Here is an 18,384-nt window from a genome sequence, read left to right as displayed (position 1 = left end):
TTGCCTCGGTGGCATTCCATCGGTGCGTAGTAAACTTAGTAATCATAAATGACTGTTAACATGCTCTATAAACGTTACTATTCCTCACTAGTGGTATCCAGCTTATCACATAGTATTTTCACATACTGAGTATGCTTGAAAGTTTGCATTACTTTGTAAATAAGCAGGGATCAAACCTGTCAAAGCGGATTATGTGAGCTGATGGCGTGACAAACGAGTTTGCGCGGAGCCGGACGTGACGTCGTTTGGTACAGTACATTTTTTATTGCCTGAACATCTTGTGATTTGGCATAAACTAAAGAGAATCACTCATTATCAAGATTTGTTTTTTTTAGCTGTCATATGTTTTCTTGCTTGATCGAAGTCATGTTTAAAATTGGTTACATGTATAATGAGTGCAGTTGTAGCCTGATATACAATTCCCCCTCCCCTACCCCACTAGCTTCATGGCTGTACAATAGATCGAATGTATGATAGACTCGCCTGGTTTCGTGGAAGCGTAAATCTGATATAAGACTATGAGAAAAAAGAAAATACGTTTTAAAGTATATATATATATATATATATAACATGTTATGTCGATAGTGCGATTTGATAGAACTGTGATCTGAACATGACGCGTGTGTGGCCGAAATGTCCAGGAATTTGATAGTTTCAATCAAATTCCAAAAATTTGTTGTACATTACCAGGTAGACAAAAATAAAAGCAGCATTTAACAAAGTGTTTATAGTCAGTATAGAAATTTGTTAATTATGGTAAGCATCAGTTATGGAGGCTCGTGAATCATGTTCTTTTCAAGCTATCATTGGTGGTCATTGTGGGTTTGACCCAAAAGAAAGAAGTAGATCTGTCACTAACGTTCCTTTGACAAGATGTAGACGGGATATCGCCGAAGACAAACGATGTTTTAGTATAGTTGAAGTTGAAACCGAGGTCGAATTAATTCTCGCAAGAGTATGTATTTTTGAGCCCTCTAGAAACATAGACAGCCTTACAATCTGTCGGAATCACCGTGCGTTTGGGCGTCAGCTGGAAACGGACATCAGAGAAATGTTCTGTACCTGTAACTCTTTCTCAGCACAAAGCCGATGTCAAAAGGAATCCAAAAGCAGAGTGGGGTTTGAGCAAAAGTGGATCGAAAACTGTGTTAAAAGAGACTGGTGATTTTCTTACTGTTGGTTCAGGAAGGTTGGTGGATTGCTAGCATCACATTGACTAATATATACGGTCTATACGACGCCATGACTACTTGCGCAGTGCTCAGTCGTGAAATTGTGCAAGCTTGACGCTACTACACCATTGATTAGGGACTGGTCATAAAATATTGGGGGGGGGGGTGGGGGTGGGCAAAATCAGAATAGAATCAGTGTTTTTTATCGTGGCCCACATAAAATGATGCTGAAAATCCTGATGACCCAAAACCAGTTTAGAAGCAAAATTGCAGGCCCACCCATTTTAGTTGTCAAATTTTATCAACAGCCCACCCCTTTTAAGGAGTTCAAAATTATGTGACCCATCCCCTGATTTTGCCCCCCAATCCCCCATACTTTATGACCAGTCCCTTACACATATAGAAATAGTCTTGGGGAGGCCAACGAAGAGAGTGAAGTTATCTTACGAATGGAAGAATTGACTTTGTTAAGTCGAACAACACGAGGGACGCAAGCTACTTGATTGCAAATCGATGTGGGATGTGGTTTGATGATTCCAGTTAACTTATTATATAAACTAGTTCTTTGATGTCTGAATTCCATGAGACATTAGGATGCGTTCATAATGTATGGCAGAGAGTGGTTGTGAGGGGGGGGGGGGGGGGCAGATGAAATTTAGGGGGGATCGGAAAAAGTTTTACCAATTAAAAAGGGGGGTGGGTGGGTTGAAAACCTTTTTTCAGAGAAATAATGGGGGGGGGGTGCAAAATTTTTAGAAGAAGCTACGAGAGTTTGCCAGGGGGGGGGGTATATTATTTTTTGGGGGACTTTTGCGTGGTCTTAAGAATTGTTTTGTCATTTAAAGATTTCATCTGCCCCTGCCCCTTCTGCCATACAATATGAACGCAGCCTTATTCAAATCGGGGTCTTTTTGTCGTAAAAGAACAATATCATTGAAAGCTCATAGAGAGTCTTGATAACGAGTGATTCTCTTTAGTTTATGCAAAATCACAAGATGTTCAGGCAATAAAAAACGTACTGTACCAAACGACGTCACGTCCGGCTCCGCGCAAACTGTCGTTTGTCACGCCATCAGCTCACATAATCCGCTTTGACAGGTTTGATCCCTGCTTATTTACAAAGTAATGCAAACTTTCAAGCATACTCAGTATGTGAAAATACTATGTGATAAGCTGGATACCACTAGTGAGGAATAGTAACGTTTATAGAGCATGTTAACAGTCATTTATGATTACTAAGTTTACTACGCACCGATGGAATGCCACCGAGGCAAGCAAGCTGAGTGTCTTCAACACCGGAAGTGTAGGCTTAACTTCAACAAATAATTGTTTAAAATAATAACAAAGGCCAATCATGCTTAGATAGTCCTTAGATAGGCTAATGTGTGGATTAATAAGCTGTTAAAACTATTTTAGATGACTTTTTTCGCGGCCGTGATCTGTGGTGTGGAGATGTAAACAAACTGCTAATTTGCATATTTACATGGCAAATTTTTCCAACTTCGCATAAAGTTTTCATAAGGCCTGTGGAAAAACCCAAACTAATTTTTGTAGTTCGTGTTATTCTATTATTTGAACATTGTACAGCTTGAGTTTCGTAAAAATTGGAGAATGGCCACATGCGAAAAATCGCTTTTATAAATGTGAGGTAAAATCGAGACTGTGAATAACTGTGCTGGAAGAATGCATTTTTTTCTATCTAAAGTTTAGTTTAAAACGTCTAAAATCATCTGGAACAATTGTTCAACACCCCTTTTCTTGAATTCAGTTGCAAAATTGATTGTAACTTGGGTTTTCACTTGGAGCGAGAATGTTTTTGAAAGCGTAATTCGCAGCCGTTTCTTGAACAATTTTTAGACCGACACGGGGTGAAATCGTTTTTTTCAAAAAAATCCGGATTTTTTACGTAGATCGAAAAACCGACCCCAGTACGTTCATAAACTCATCTAATAGTGTCTACAGACCAAAAATGAAGGACTTTTATTTTTTGACTGTGGCCGCCCCGTGCTCGATATTTCTGGACAGTCGCTCTTAAAACCCTTGACATATGTTTAAATAGAACAACACTTCCAAGTTATAAAAAAGTATTGCAAGTAATTGTAATCTGAAATACAAAACCATTGTGTGTCATTACCAAAAAAGCAATGTATCAGGCCCAGATTTTTTGAATTAGTATGGGTCAGATAAAGAGGAATAACATTTCAGAGTTGGGTATGAATGCAGTGAAAAAAGATATCCATTTGTGCATTTAATCCTCCACACCTATTCATATGTAGGTGTTTTGTTGCTTATGGTGCTTCATGGTGTTTTCTTTCTTTACGACTATCATATTAAACAAGTTGATAAGAAAACCTTTTGACAGTGCAATAACTGTAACGGGGACCACTAATAGACCAGTTAAACAAGAGAACCAATTAAAATTGTGCAATGAAAACAAATTCATTTCAACTTTGGGTAGTGGAACCAATCAGAAACCTGGGCTGTATGAGATTGGTAATTTGACCCTGATTGTTACTACGTCGACTAATAAGCAACACTGAATATCTCAACAATTAATCTTTGTGTCCTTGATGAGAATATTAAATTCTAGCTGGCTCAACATTTGTGATCAAAATGACCAGCAAGGCAAACATTTAACCATTCAAGTTCCAATTCCCGTCAGACATTGTCCAATAACCAGCCTTGCAGTGAAATTGCCATAGCCAGCTTGAAAACAAAATGAAATGAATTTTTGTAGACCCGTGCTGCATGTCCTTGGGTTTTGGAATGTCCTTTCTCATACTCATTAATAATGCATGAGTAAACCAGCCAATCAATGGGCTATTTTTTGGGTAACATGATGTTACTTGAAACCTTGTAAAGTACTGTGAAAGGACTGAATTAATTTTGTTCTACATAGTCCTTGGACTGGATCAAAATCAATTCAGTTCAGAGACATATCTGTCCCTTAAGTCTTGCAATCCTAAACAAATAACCTCCAGAATAATTAATGAGTATGAGAAGTCATTTTAAAATGAATAGGGGTCTCAGAAAGGCATTTGTTGTGGAAATATTTGTTGTCAAAGTTGATTGACATGATTTTTTCCTCTTTTACTCATAAATCATGAAATAACTTTAAAACGAGACAAGATATCAAAATTCTGTTTTTGAGATGATTTATTGGTCGCAAAGTTTCAGCGAAATCGATTGAAATCCGGTGTTCCGGGAACTTTTTGAAAGAGAGCGGTCGAAAATTATAAAACTTGCACTCTTGAAAAACTGATAAGATTGTTCAAAAAATGATTCTCATGGTTGAAATCTGTGTTTATTTAGCATCAAGCAAATGTATACTTTTGTAGCCATTAGATGAATTTAAATTTGAGTGCACTATGATGATTTTAGTGAACATAGGTCACAAAGGTACCTTAACTCTGACAACCTTTTTGAAAATAGGTGTAAAAAGGAATTATTGGCATACATCAAAACATGAATAATCAAGGACTTAAAATAACTTTGTCTGAAACGATTAACACTGAATATCTCAATATTGGCATACATGTAAACTGACCTGTCTAATTGCCTATTGTCTTTGACTTAACAACCTTTTTTGAAATAATTGTTTACACAATAGCAAATGTGACATTCCCAAATGAGCAAAACCATCCTCTTTATTTGTAATTTGTAAAAAGTGGGATTTTGTGTTTTTAGAGGAAGATGTCAAGACCAAAAAAACAAGAACTACAATCGACAACAGAGAGAGGGATCATGCTGAAGGTATCTTTCACTATTCTACGTTTTCTTTTACGTAAAGAAACAGACGCCCTAAGAGCGTAAACTGGGTTGCCTGGATTTTTGCATATAGAAACCATGTTGCATCAGGCGTTGTGTTACCACTCGACAAGACAAAATTGACCAGAGATTACACTCAAGCCAAGGAGGTCTATTCTTGTTTGTAAACGGGGCCTCAGCACTAATAATGAGTATAATTTCACTCAGGAACTTTTTATTTACTCAACAATACCAAGACGTTTCTCCAAATTCCTTTACTTATATTATTCAGCGTGTCTTTAATTCGAGTCAGCAAAGCTTCGATTTTTTGACTGAGTTTGATATGGATTTAAGCCATGGAATGCTGAGGAATGCAGTTTTCACACCGCATTCTTGGTATTCCAAGATATAATCATAAGATTGTTGGTGTACTATCCATGAATAGTAATGGTGTCGTGTATCCTGCTTTATTCAAAGATGAATTTTTAGGTGAGACTTTTTAAGAATACATCAAAGCAGCATTTGTTGTTCTACCTCCCTAGTTACTGTTGCTACGTCGGACAAGCTAAAATGTGTTCATGTACGTGGAACAGACACTGATTGCTGAAAATTGTAAATGTCTATCTAAGATTGAATGCATTTTAAAGTTACATTAAGGAAAAAATTGATAACCTACTAAAAAATCTTATGAATACAAGTTTGTTGTTCGGCACGTTCAATATTCCATTGGGAAAACTTTCCATTGTTTGGGTGGACCAAACATAGCCGGGATCAAAGTTTGTACTATTTATATTGAGAAACAGCAGTATTTAAATTATGCATCTGAGTCTTTTCCAATGTTCCACAAACATCAACAAAAATATTATTTGCATGTCAAGATTATTATTTGTATAGGAAATCGCACGATCTCGAGTACAATTTGGAAATTAATAGACACGAGTAATGTTTTGAAAGTTCTTGTAATTGCACGAGCCTTTAGGCGAGTACAATTAAAGAGCTTTCAAAACATTACGAGTGTCTATTAATTCCAAATTGTATGAGAAAATCGTGCGATTTTTTGTTTATGGTTCACTCAACAAAATTTCAGTAAAAAATGCGAAGCGACGCCGTTCATCTTTGTCTATTTGGTGGCCGATTTCCAGTCCATCGTGCAACTGAAATGCATAAAAAAGATTAGTTCTTACGGCTTTAAAATTTTATTTATGCTTTTTAAGTACAAAATGATAGAAAATAATTGTTTTGACATTGTTTTGGCCGTGTTGCCATAGCGACTTAATTCGGTACTCCTACGGAGTACGATTAACGCTATGATTGTACTCCTCTCGACCAATCAGAGTCGAGTAATTTTGTTGAGTGTACTATAAGACTAATAAGACCTTTTGAACTTAAATCGTTGAAAGGCAGAGTGCCCAGATTTGATTTTAAACTAGCAGCATTTACAAAATATACAGTTTTTCTATGGGAAGGCATTATCATATTTTCTGGTTTATAAGCTTTCAAATGATATATAATTTGTTAACCTTTACTGTAATGAGACTCACAAAATAATTTTCATCTGTGAGTGTATCACACTAATTAGTTTAATAATAAACTTGAGGCTCTAGAAAAAAGTAGTTACAAATATGTTTTATATTCTCATACAGAATAGCAATTGTGACCAACTATTCTCTTTGTAACAATGAGGTTTTTTTGTTAATAGGAGCTGTTCAATCCAACACTCCAAGAACTGCAAGTGACAAAGGTATCTTTCACTTTTCTACATGTTTTCTTTTATATAAATAAATAACTCATCTGGTACATAGTGTGTCTACACACTATAGATGTACTCATCTGGTATATAGTGTATAGATGTATGGATGTACTCATCTGGTATATAGTGTGTCTACACACTATAGATGTACTCATCTGGTATATAGTGTATAGATGTATGGAAGTACTCATCTGGTATATAGTGTATAGATGTATGGATGTACTCATCTGGTATATAGTGTATAGATGTATGGATGTACTCATCTGGTATATAGTATATAGTGTTTAGATGTATGGATGTACTCATCTGGTATATAGTGTATGGATGTACTTATCTGATATATAGTGTATGGATGTACTTATCTGGTATATAGTGTATGGATGTACTCATCTGGTATATAGTGTATAGATGTACTCATCTGGTATATAGTATATAGTGTTTAGATGTATGGATGTACTCATCTGGTATATAGTGTATGGATGTACTTATCTGATATATAGTGTATGGATGTACTTATCTGGTATATAGTGTATGGATGTACTCATCTGGTATATAGTGTATAGATGTACTCATCTGGTATATAGTGTATGGATGTATAGATGTATAGATGTACTCATCTTGTATATAGTGTATAGATGTATGGATGTACTCATCTGGTATATAGTGTATGGATGTACTCATCTGGTATATAGTGTATGGATGTACTCATCTGGTATATAGTGTATGGATGTACTTATCTGGTATATAGTGTATGGATGTACTCATCTGGTATATAGTGTATAGATGTACTCATCTGGTATATAGTGTATGGATGTATAGATGTACTCATCTTGTATATAGTGTATAGATGTATGGATGTACTCATCTGGTATATAGTATATAGTGTTTAGATGTATGGATGTACTCATCTGGTATATAGTGTATGGATGTACTCATCTGGTATATAGTGTATGGATGTATGGATGTACTCATCTGGTATATAGTGTATAGATGTAGGGATGCACTCATCTGGTATATAGTGCATGGATGTATGGATGTACTCATCTGGTATATAGTGTATGGATGTACTCATCTGGTATATAGTGTATAGATGTACTCATCTGGTATATAGGTGTATAGATGTATGGATGTACTCATCTGGTATATAGTGTATAGATGTATGTACTCATCTGGTATATAGTGTATAGATGTATAGAATGCACTATTGCCAACATGATTGGTTGGCCGGAAATGATAATGAATAAATTAGGACTGACTGTTTATTGTGTGGTTCCAGATAATTTCCACACCCTACCATGGAGAGTATTTGATAAAAAGGTCCCCATCCCTTTGGAATTTCCACTAAAGTTTCTTCTATACGAATCATTGTAATGTTGTATCTACAGCAGCAGTGTTTAGAATATTCAAAAAAAATATTCAATTTTTTTTCCAGGTTCCGAAATGCTAAAAGAGGCAATAAAAGGCAACACAGAAAACCAAACTAAATTCATGGCTGCACACGACGTTCCCAGTGCAAAGACAGATGAAATCTTTACCAATCTGACAGTATATTATGCAGATAAAAAACAAGAGAAAAAAGAGCAAGCAAAAGACCTGGGTAGAAGTAAACGGCTGAAAGGATACACCAAAAGTAGAATGACAGGTTGTAAAGTTGAGAAATACGAAGATGTTTTTATTGACATGAAAGGAGAAAATCCAAAATTACTTCTTACCGGTAAACCCGGGATAGGTAAAACCTTTCTCTGTGAGAAATTCATACGAGATTGGTCTATGAATAGAATATTTCAAAACGAAAACACTCCTAATATTCAGTTCGCCTACCTGTTGAAGTTCCGTCAGCTCAGTTTACAGGGCGACAAAGAGATGAATTTACAAGAATTACTGAATTGTTCGCCCCTTCTTGACCACAATTCAGTCATCAACGATTCATTATTTGAACATTTGATTCAAAATCCCTCCAAGGTACTGATCATCTTGGACGGGTTTGATGAATGTTCAGAACAGCACCGTAAACAAATCACTAGCAATTTTGAGAAAAAATATCCAAATGATTCCAAAAAAGAGATGCCAATCCCTGCACTTTGTTCTAAACTGATCAAAGGAATATTTTTTAAAAATTCTGTTGTGCTGGTATCTTCAAGGCCAGGCAAGGCTGAGGAGTTGGGAAAAATCAAATTTGATCGATACGTAGAAATCTCGGGCTTTTCACCTGAACAAGTCACTGAGTATGTTGACAAATATTTCAGCGAAAAAGAACAAACAAAAAAGGTGGTACGCGAACACATAGAAAAAAATAAGAACCTAATAAGTTTTTGTCATATTCCGCTATTGTCTTTTTTGTTGTGCTGGTGTTTAGAATGGCGAATTAGTCGTTCAGGAATCACAGAAAATCTACCCGCTAAAATAACTGATCTTTATGATGATGTTGCTAAAGTCTTGGTACAAAAACTCCATGCAAATCTCAAATATTCAGAAATGTCAGAATATGCAAAGCAAATAGCTGAAGAAACACTAGATAAACTAGCTAAATTAGCAGCTAATTTACTGAAGGAAAGTAAATATATTTTTGACGAAGAAGACATGAAAAAACTAGACCTTACCGATGACGAAATTGAAAACTTGAAAGTAAGCGGCATTCTTCATTGTGTTCCTGGAATTAGAATTACTCCTTTTGAAACAAAAGCAGAGTTTAGTTTCACTCATTTGACTCTGCAGGAATATCTCTCTGCTTCTTTTTTTGTAAAAAATAACGAAATCCCAGAGGGCATGAGTGAGCAGACGTTGGTGTTCATGTGTGGACGTTTGTCAAAGATAAAAGATGGAGAACAACTAATGAGTAAACTAATCCAACAGATAGCACCAGAGTGTTATCCTGTTGAGTATAATAAAGTGCTAGTGTTACAGTGTCTGTACGAGTATGGAGAGCGAGAACTAACTTCAACGATCATAAATGATCGGTATCAATTTGGGGAAATATGTTTTTGTAGAGCAACTGATGCTGAGGTGGAATACTTAACCTTTGTGTTGGATAGCATTCGTTCACTAAAAGAACAACAACAGTCATCCACATTGAACATCAGTCAGTCGTCTTTAACCTTGTTTGGTGTTGGTGTTGTTTGTCGTTCACTTGTTGGTAATTCGTTCATAACTAAACTGGACCTGTCAGAGTGCAGTTTAGATGATAAATGCGTAGAAAAAATAACTGAATCATTAGAAAACACTGGAATAACCCACCTAGACCCGAAGTATAGTGAAATAACAGACGAAGGAGTGAAAAGTATTTGTAGTGTACTAACACAAACTAAAATAACCCACCTAGACCTAAGTGGGAATTATATTATGGATGAAGGAGCAGAGAGTATTTGTAGTGTACTAACACAAACTAAAATAACCCACCTAGACCTAGGGGATAATAATATTACAGATGAAGGAGTGAAGAGTATTTGTAGTGTACTAACACAAACTAAAATAACCCGCCTAGACCTTTGGAATAATAATATTACAGATGAAGGAGCAGAGAGTATTTGTAGGGTCATCATACGAGATGATTGTCAAGTAGAATACTTAGATTTATCTGACAATAACAGAATAACTGCAGAATGTAAGGAACGTGTAAAACAACTTGTAAAAAAACACAAACCTGGTGTTGAATTCCATATTAGATGAATGAAAAAGAGAATTATACTGAAATATATCTGTAATTATTCGTACAATATTGTATTAGATGATAAAATAAATATTGGAGTTTAATCTTGTTTGGACTGAATAATTTCTGTTTTTCTCAACACAAATCCCTTGAAAATCCAAGATATTTATTGATAAATGTCAAGTGGTTTGATATCAATACGACTACAAATTGGTTTGGATCAATATTTCTATTGAACAAAGTTAAAAGAGACTTTTTCCCAACAAATAAAGTCATTTTTTCAGGTTCTTATTTTAAACAAAGTGAATTTGACTCATAACAGCAAAAAAATACTTTCTTCTTCAAAATCAAAATATTCGACTTGAAAATGAAAGAACCCCTCCATATTTTTCATTATTCTACAGGGTTTCATTGATAAAATAGTCTTTTTTATTGGTTTTGAATGTTTTTTGTTAATAATACCGCGGTAAAGTAAAAACTTTGTGGTAAAAAATGGCGGCAAATGATCGCTTGTTTTGTTGCGTCGAAGATGGACAAAAAAATGAGTAAAAAAAAAACTGTACCGACAAATATAAGGTGGAATTACTAAAATATATGGAAAAATAATTATTCAACAAATCAATTTTAAAAAAACGAAAATGCAAAGACCGTTAAAAAGGGGCTTTTAGCTCGAATTTGTTTGAGTAGAAAGAAAACATGATTCAAAAACAAGACTTGTGTTCGCTCGAGTTTATTCAACTTTTCATGATGTACAAAGTTTTTTCTTTAATATTTACAATTTTAAAGCGTTTGGATTATTTGACTTTATTTTCCTTCTCAAAAAATTAACGGAATTACAACGAAGAACCAAAATCTGAATTATATGTTATAAAAACCCGTGAAGACGACAATAAGAAGCAAGTCTAAAATATTTCAGGGATAAAAACACATGGTGTCTTGTAAAAACAGGAATATCAAGAAACGACCGAGTTTTTGCTTACCGTTTGTTTGTTCTTTTAATACAAGACTCTTCCTTCAAAACAACTGAAGATAATAAAGTCCAAACGAAAGTCTCGACGGCCATTTTAGAGTCTGACAAACTCGAAGCTGAAAGTATTAATTTCCATGCTATTTTATCCCTTTAAAAGTCTAATCCAAAAAGATTTACTAGTTGAGGTATTCACTCCCAATTTATTTGGTTTTGCAAGTCAATAAAGTGTTGAGAAGAGAGCAATAATCCAGTAGACATTCTTGGTTCAAAGAACAAGAAAATACTAAACCAACTCTTTGAACTCTTTGGACCAACAACCAGTCACGTGGGACAAAGAGCGGGAAAATCATCAACAGCTGATTGGATGACACACTAGATTATAATAGACCATCCGTTTGCAATAATGATTATTACTAATGATTGTAATAATATAATAAAGGGATATACATGAGGAATAGGAGTAATGCACTTGCCAAACCACAGGAGGACCAAGATGAGATGGGACCCAAAATCAATGCTGCCTCTCCCATTAGTCACACGGGGGTAAGGATATTTGTCTGAATGAGGGATTCATTTGTCAATAAATATCTGGTACGTGGAAAAGTTCAATCATTAGACTATCCAAATTATGAGTATGACGTGTTTGTAAAAAAATAAAAAAATAAGTAAAAAGAAATCGAAAGAGAAAGAACTAACGGCTGAATACAGCGATCTCTTTTATTTCAAAGACAATGAAATAGCTGTAACATTTTTACCTACAACTAAATCTGATCAACGCAAAGATAGCGAAAAGTTATCCATCTACGAGATCTCTAAATGCTATTGGCTAATCTGTAATATACAATATTATTAGTATAGAATGAGATAGTAGTTATTGCACCTTAATTCAGGATTACGCAATCAAGACCACTCCAGACCTCTGGCGTTTCCATTCCGTCAATCAAAATATTTATCATTTCAGATTGGATGAAAAGAAATTTGAGAACCAAACATCTAGAGACGGCCTGTGACGTCATCATGCAAATTGCTGTAAAACTGTAGTGAACATTACTTTACAGGATAACACGACGCAAGTTAGCATAACACGGGGAGGATTTGATCCGTAACGAGTGAGAAACACGGTGCACGGTCACTGTGCGGTAAAGACCAATCGCAAGGCGTCTATTTTTTGTTCGTCCAATCAGAATGCACGGATGTTATGTGGTCTCGATGAGGCACACCGCACCCATACTAGATCTCCTCTAACATGACTAATAATAATAACGTAGCATGGCATAAGACACTGAAGCAAGACAACACAGGACACAATGGGTAATACCCTTAGAGTAACGCTTTATATGCAGTACTTGTATGGCTAAATAAAAGACAAATCTATTGTAAGCATTGAAGTCCAGTCCTTTTAGTCCAGGCTTAAGACCACAGGAGGCCCAAATATGGCAAAAGCCTTCCCTGCGTAATAAACGAAAAATGTAGGACAAATGGAATAGCAATGAATGGAACGATTTAGCCTTCTTGATAGGCACCGGAAATACGTCACGTCCTTGTTTTCTAATAATCTATATATCAGCATAATAATAATCCTCAACTAGTTGAGTAAGTTAACCCTCAGGTCAACTCTGTCTTGGTCAATAGATGTTAGTTTCTGACCAGGAGAGCTCTATTGTCTCCTTAAACTTGACTGGGTCAAGCTGCTGGCTTGGTATCATGTAGTCTCGTTTGCTCAACTCATACGGTACAAATTCAGCAATTCGAGGTGGACATTCCCAACAAATATCTTGGTTAGTTTATGTAACAGTTAACCAGCTGGATGGTGGTGTTTGTGTATCCTAGCTAAAGGCTCAATCTAGACTAATAGTATTGCTATTTACGAAGGCTGAAGCTTGAAACAACAGTAGGCTGGTCCAGTAATGAGTGCCAAGCTGGTTAGTTGATGGTAAGTGGTTGGTTAGTTGATGGTAAGTGGTTGGTTAGTTGATGGTAAGTGGTTGGTTAGTTGATGGTAAGTGGTTGGTTAGACGATGGTAAGTGGTTGGTTAGTTGATGGTAAGTGGTTGGTTAGTTGGTGGTAAGTGGTTGGTTAGTTGGTGGTAAGTGGTTGGTTAGTTGATGGTAAGTGGTTGGTTAGTTGATGGTAAGTGGTTGGTTAGTTGATGGTAAGTGGTTGGTTAGTTGATGGTAAGTGGTTGGTTAGTTGATGGTAAGTGGTTGGTTAGTTGATGGTAAGTGGTTGGTTAGTCCATGGTAAGGGGTTGGTTAGTTGATGGTAAGTGGTTGGTTAGTTGATGGTAAGTGGTTGGTTAGTTGATGGTAAGTGGTTGGTTAGACCATGGTAAGTGGTTGGTTAGTTGATGGTAAGTGGTTGGTTAGTTGATGGTAAGTGGTTGGTTAGTCCATTGTAAGTGGTTGGTTAGTGGATGGTAAGTGTTTGGTGGTCTGTTATTGACCAATTGTTAATCAAACAATTTTTACGACACAAGTCTAATATTATTTCAAGCTGTTTCCTTTTTTCAAAGTTTGCTTAACTGCAAGGTTTGTTCTGGTCCAAAACTAACGTTACAAGTAAATGAGCAAAACTACGTCGATCTTTTTTTCCAAGTCGTTAAGCTAGCAACGCCATAAACTCCTCTAAATACATTTGCAGCACGACACCCGTTACTAGGCAACGATACAAGTTTAAGCACTATGGACACAAACACCTGGATTGTTGGGTCGATTGTTGCTAGCTGGCACTGCTGCTGTTCCATGATTAGCTTCGTTGCTATGGTGACCTGGAGCAACCAATGAAATTGATGTAGAGAATATGGACATACAGACAGGATTGTCTGGTATCGTCTCGTCTATACCCATGCAGTCCATCCTTCGTACATCTGGCTGAGATTGTCTAGACTGGTTGCTTCATGGATAACATGGTCAACATTGAGGAGAAGTCACAATTCAAAATAGGAATCATTTGTGATGAGAGAAAAACAGCAGTAGCAAGGGCGGCAACGACGACAACAACAGCAGCAGCAGCAACAACAACAGCAACAACACGTGCAAAAACTACAGCAGCAACAACAGTAGCAACAGCAAAAACAACAACAGCAACAGTAGCAGCAACAGCAACAGTAGCAGCAACAGCAACAGTAGCAGCAACAGCAACAGTAGCAGCAACAGCAACAGTAGCAGCAACAGCAACAGTAGCAGCAACAGCAACAGTAGCAGCAACAGCAACAGTAGCAGCAAAAATAACAACAATATTAAAAAGAAACAATAATAAAGAAAAGTAATAAAACCCTACCTGGTCCGTTACAGACATTCTCTTTGCTTGATCCGCATCCCTGCCATCGAGTTTTGCTTTTACTTTCCTCCACACACTAATGGCATATGTGTTACGCTGCTGTAGAGCTGTTATCAGATATCAAGCTATCAATATACATCATACTAAACCATAGATAATATACATCATACTAAACCACAGATAATATACATCATACTAAACCATAAATAGTAGAGGGAGACTGATTTGTTTTTCTTCGTGTACGATAGCGCTGCTGTGCTAGATATTTGAATCAGCGAAGAACAACAAAACTTCAGATTGAAATTTACACTGACATGAGCACTTTACCTTTGCCAGTTTTTGGATCTCTGGCGAGGAAAGCTGAGGAAGACTTTCTTGGACTTGCAACTGAATATACAATAAAACAAACGTACTGATTACAAATGGTGTATTCCTGGAGTTGTGGTAGCTTTTATCATATGACCTACCTGTAGCAGGTCGTGTGGTAGGTGAACCTCCACCTGATGGACTTTGTGCCCCATGATCTTTGTGTAGAATGACTGGGTTTGTTGGAGGACAGTAACTTGATGATGTTTCTGGGATGTCTTTGGTCATGGTAGTGCTACCCTTCTGTAATGCTGACCACACAATTTCATGTCATTAATTACCTACATTTAAATGTTGTCTATGTGTCTGTCTGTCTGTCGCTGTGTGTGTGTCTATCTTTGTTTGGGTACCTGATGCAAAGGTAGGTGGTGGTGCCGCGATGGGGGTCTTCCCTCCATTAGATCCCGAGTCCTCAGGCATCAGAGGAGACGCCAGGGCTAACAAATGATCATGTACCCTGTAAGACAATTGAACAAGTATTAAAACTTATAAGTATTCAACTACTGTATTAACGTGTTTTGAACCATGAATGGCTTACGTGTGATTGGTTCAGAGTGGAAGCCATTTCACAGTCAAGATACTACTAATGATTTCCGTGTGTTTTCCCACTCTACTGCAACAAGTCAGTTGTCTGTACTTACCAGTGAATCAAAGACATGATAGACGTGATTATAGCTTGTCTGTACTTACCAGTGAATCGAAGACGTGATAGACGTGATTATAGCTTGTCTGTACTTACCAGTGAATCAAGGACGTGATAGACGTGATTATAGCTTGTCTGTACTTACCAGTGAATCAAAGACGTGATAGACGTGATTATAGCTTGTCTGTACTTACCAGTGAATCAAGGACGTGATAGACGTGATTATAGCTTGTCTGTACTTACCAGTGAATCAAGGACGTGATAGACGTGATTATAGCTTGTCTGTACTTACCAGTGAATCAAGGACGTGATAGACGTGATTATAGCTTGTCTGTACTTACCAGTGAATCAAAGACGTGATAGACGTGATTATAGCTTGTCTGTACTTACCAGTGAATCAAGGACGTGATAGACGTGATTATAGCTTGTCTGTACTTACCAGTGAATCAAAGACGTGATAGATGTGATTATAGCTTGTCTGTACTTACCAGTGAATCAAAGACGTGATAGACGTGATTATAGCTTGTCTGTACTTACCAGTGAATCGAAGACGTGATAGACGTGATTATAGCTTGTCTGTACTTACCAGTGAATCGAAGACGTGATAGACGTGATTATAGCTTTCACTTGTTGTATATTATCATCAAACTCCTTGTCATCTGTTGAATCACTGCTGTCTACTTTCCCACTGCAACCTGTAGACAATTGATGGAGCAACGATAGAACACCATGTCATGTTACTTGCAATCATATAACCAATCCTGGTACTACCATTGCCCACACAGGGCTGAAAAACATACGTGATGTGCCAATCTTTCCAAAAATAAATCAAGGATGCTGGAAAATTCGTATTGAACACGAAAATAGGTCGAGGTTTACAGGAGAAACTATTTGAGCAGAAACATTGAAGAATGATGGGATATTCTGGAGTGTAACAATAGTCTAAAGAACATGGTGCATTGTGGTTTAGTTTGGGTACAAGAATCTATTGCTCATCATGACTTTTATAGTGTTGTTGTACTCAAGCTAGACCACAATGCATCATGTTTGATATGGTAAACAAGGTCAAGGTTGGTATCAGAGTCTTACACGATAAAGTACTTTTAATCAACTGTGCACTCTCGTCTGACAGCCTGTTGTAGGATGTGATGAACGACTTAGCAGCAGTACTTGATTTATGTCCATCTTCATCCTGAGGAGAGAGGGAAAACAGACAAAATTCATCTATGAACTTTAGCACAGGTTAAGAGCGCACGACACTGACACTGTACGACGTATCATTGAAATGGCTTCCCTTAAGAATGGTTATCGTATGGGTGGGAAACGTACGGTTACAGCACATACACTGTACGACATGCCGTAACGTTGAAATGGCTTTCCATAAGAATGGTTATCGTATGGGTGGGAAACGTACGGTCACAGCACGTACACAGTTCGACATGCCGTAACATTGAAATGGCATCGTCTTTCCGTAATAATGTAACCGGCGGCAAGGCGCTCAGCTATGAATCAGATTGCAAGTGGTTTTGACAAAAGAATTTATTGAAAAATTCACACAACTTTACAATACATGAAAAAAAAAACGGGAACGAGATTACAGGATATCTCTAATGAAAACAAGAAAAATATTTACAATGAGATAAAATAAATTTGTAGCTTATCTAAATAGCTAAAAGTTATGAATAAAATACAGTTTTGCTAGATATAACTAGAAACGGAAATACGTAAATTACGTCACAGGTAATTTGAATATTGCATACTGATTAGCAGTGTTTACAATACGCGAGTGAAAATTACTAGGTTGCAAAGTTTAATGTACAAGTCGGTAAACCGTTTAAAATGAACTAAACCAATGGAAAAAGCAATAGGAAAAATTGACTAGAGGTTAACTATGGCTTTAGGTAAGTATTTTAACCTTTGTTTATGACCAACTAAGAATTACACGGTTTACTGAACACGCGGTCGCGACAATGACCTTGAGTGTAGAGTTTAAGTAGCGAACAAATTAAAGGTTGGAAAGAAAAGGTCTTTTATCCCGCAGTTAAGGCTACTTATCGTAGTAAAAAGGTTAAACAAGCGAGTAAGGCGGTAGCGATCCTATAGTAAACGTTTTAAAGAGTTTAAAAGACAAGATACACTCAGCGTGATTACTAAATTACTACTGCGTGAATAACTTTGTACTAAATTACGCGCTAATGCGACTAGAATTACAACAACATGAAACGAATGCTTAACAAATATATAAATAATCTAAGCTATAAAATATAACGACTAGTTAACGATATTAACATAGATTTGTCCTAAATCTATCCTAGGTATAAGTGTAAAAGGCTTCAAAGATTCATACCTTTACATCGTAGAGAATTCCTTGTCTTGATATGTGCAACGTCTTCAAGAACTTTTACTACACTGATTTAAGCTTAGTTTGGGCCTACTTTTATGGGAAAACCTGCATTCTTAAGACCTTACACATCCTACGCAATGTTGCACGCCCTAGGCGCAAACAGGATGTCCCAAACACGAACTTACGTAAACAAGCGCCAAACCTAGGCATGACTCACTGTAATGTAATTACGTACGGAAATTATTTCTTGCTTACGCATTTTCCACGCAAACAGTTAACTAAAGAATTACATTCCTATGTGTACACGAGGCATTCCTAATTAAAAATATAGATTTATGTCTAAATAATTACTGTCCAAAATAGTGTCTTTTGACTCTGTCACACTTGCCCCTCCTTTTTGTTTGCTTCGTCCTCGAGCAAATTCAGGAACAATGATGCGCAGGTGGACTCGTCAGTGCTGAAGTGC

At 36.7% G+C, this 18,384-nt stretch overlaps 2 protein-coding genes across 6 annotated transcripts in view; one reads left to right on the top strand and one right to left on the bottom strand.

Moving 5' to 3' along the window:
- The window catches only part of LOC116297256 (uncharacterized), a 55,159-nt gene that overhangs the window by 24,817 nt on the left and 11,958 nt on the right, over window positions 1-18,384 (top strand). For 4 of the 5 annotated variants that reach the window (XM_089024097.1, XM_089024094.1, XM_089024099.1 and 1 more), the window contains exons 7-9: window positions 4,860-4,925; window positions 6,619-6,660; window positions 8,102-10,424. The exons of the other annotated variant lie outside the window; for it this stretch is intronic. In XM_089024097.1, coding sequence (XP_088880223.1) covers window positions 4,860-4,925; window positions 6,619-6,660; window positions 8,102-10,335 — 2,342 coding nt within the window. In that variant the 3' untranslated portion in view covers window positions 10,336-10,424. Of the gene's footprint in view, window positions 1-4,859; window positions 4,926-6,618; window positions 6,661-8,101; window positions 10,425-18,384 lie in introns of those variants that run through there. 5 annotated transcript variants of the gene reach the window in all.
- On the bottom strand, window positions 11,978-17,015 carry LOC148914124 (serine/threonine-protein kinase SMG1-like). The gene is made up of 8 exons (XM_089025961.1): window positions 16,989-17,015; window positions 16,664-16,766; window positions 16,161-16,269; window positions 15,282-15,388; window positions 15,033-15,182; window positions 14,893-14,952; window positions 14,566-14,672; window positions 11,978-14,178 (listed from the first exon to the last, which is right to left on the bottom strand). Exons 1-8 carry the CDS (start codon window positions 17,013-17,015, stop codon window positions 14,167-14,169), a joined length of 675 nt encoding a protein of 224 aa, XP_088882087.1. The 3' UTR covers window positions 11,978-14,166.

The sequence above is a fragment of the Actinia tenebrosa genome, unplaced genomic scaffold (genome assembly GCF_029948245.1).
Source record: "Actinia tenebrosa isolate PJP-AT-01 unplaced genomic scaffold, QUT_ActTen_1.0 PGA_scaffold0__85_contigs__length_37466705, whole genome shotgun sequence".
Classification (NCBI taxonomy): Eukaryota; Metazoa; Cnidaria; class Anthozoa; order Actiniaria; family Actiniidae; genus Actinia; species Actinia tenebrosa.
Note: the sequence above shows the minus strand (reverse complement) of the source record. Positions and strands in the feature narration are given on the sequence as shown.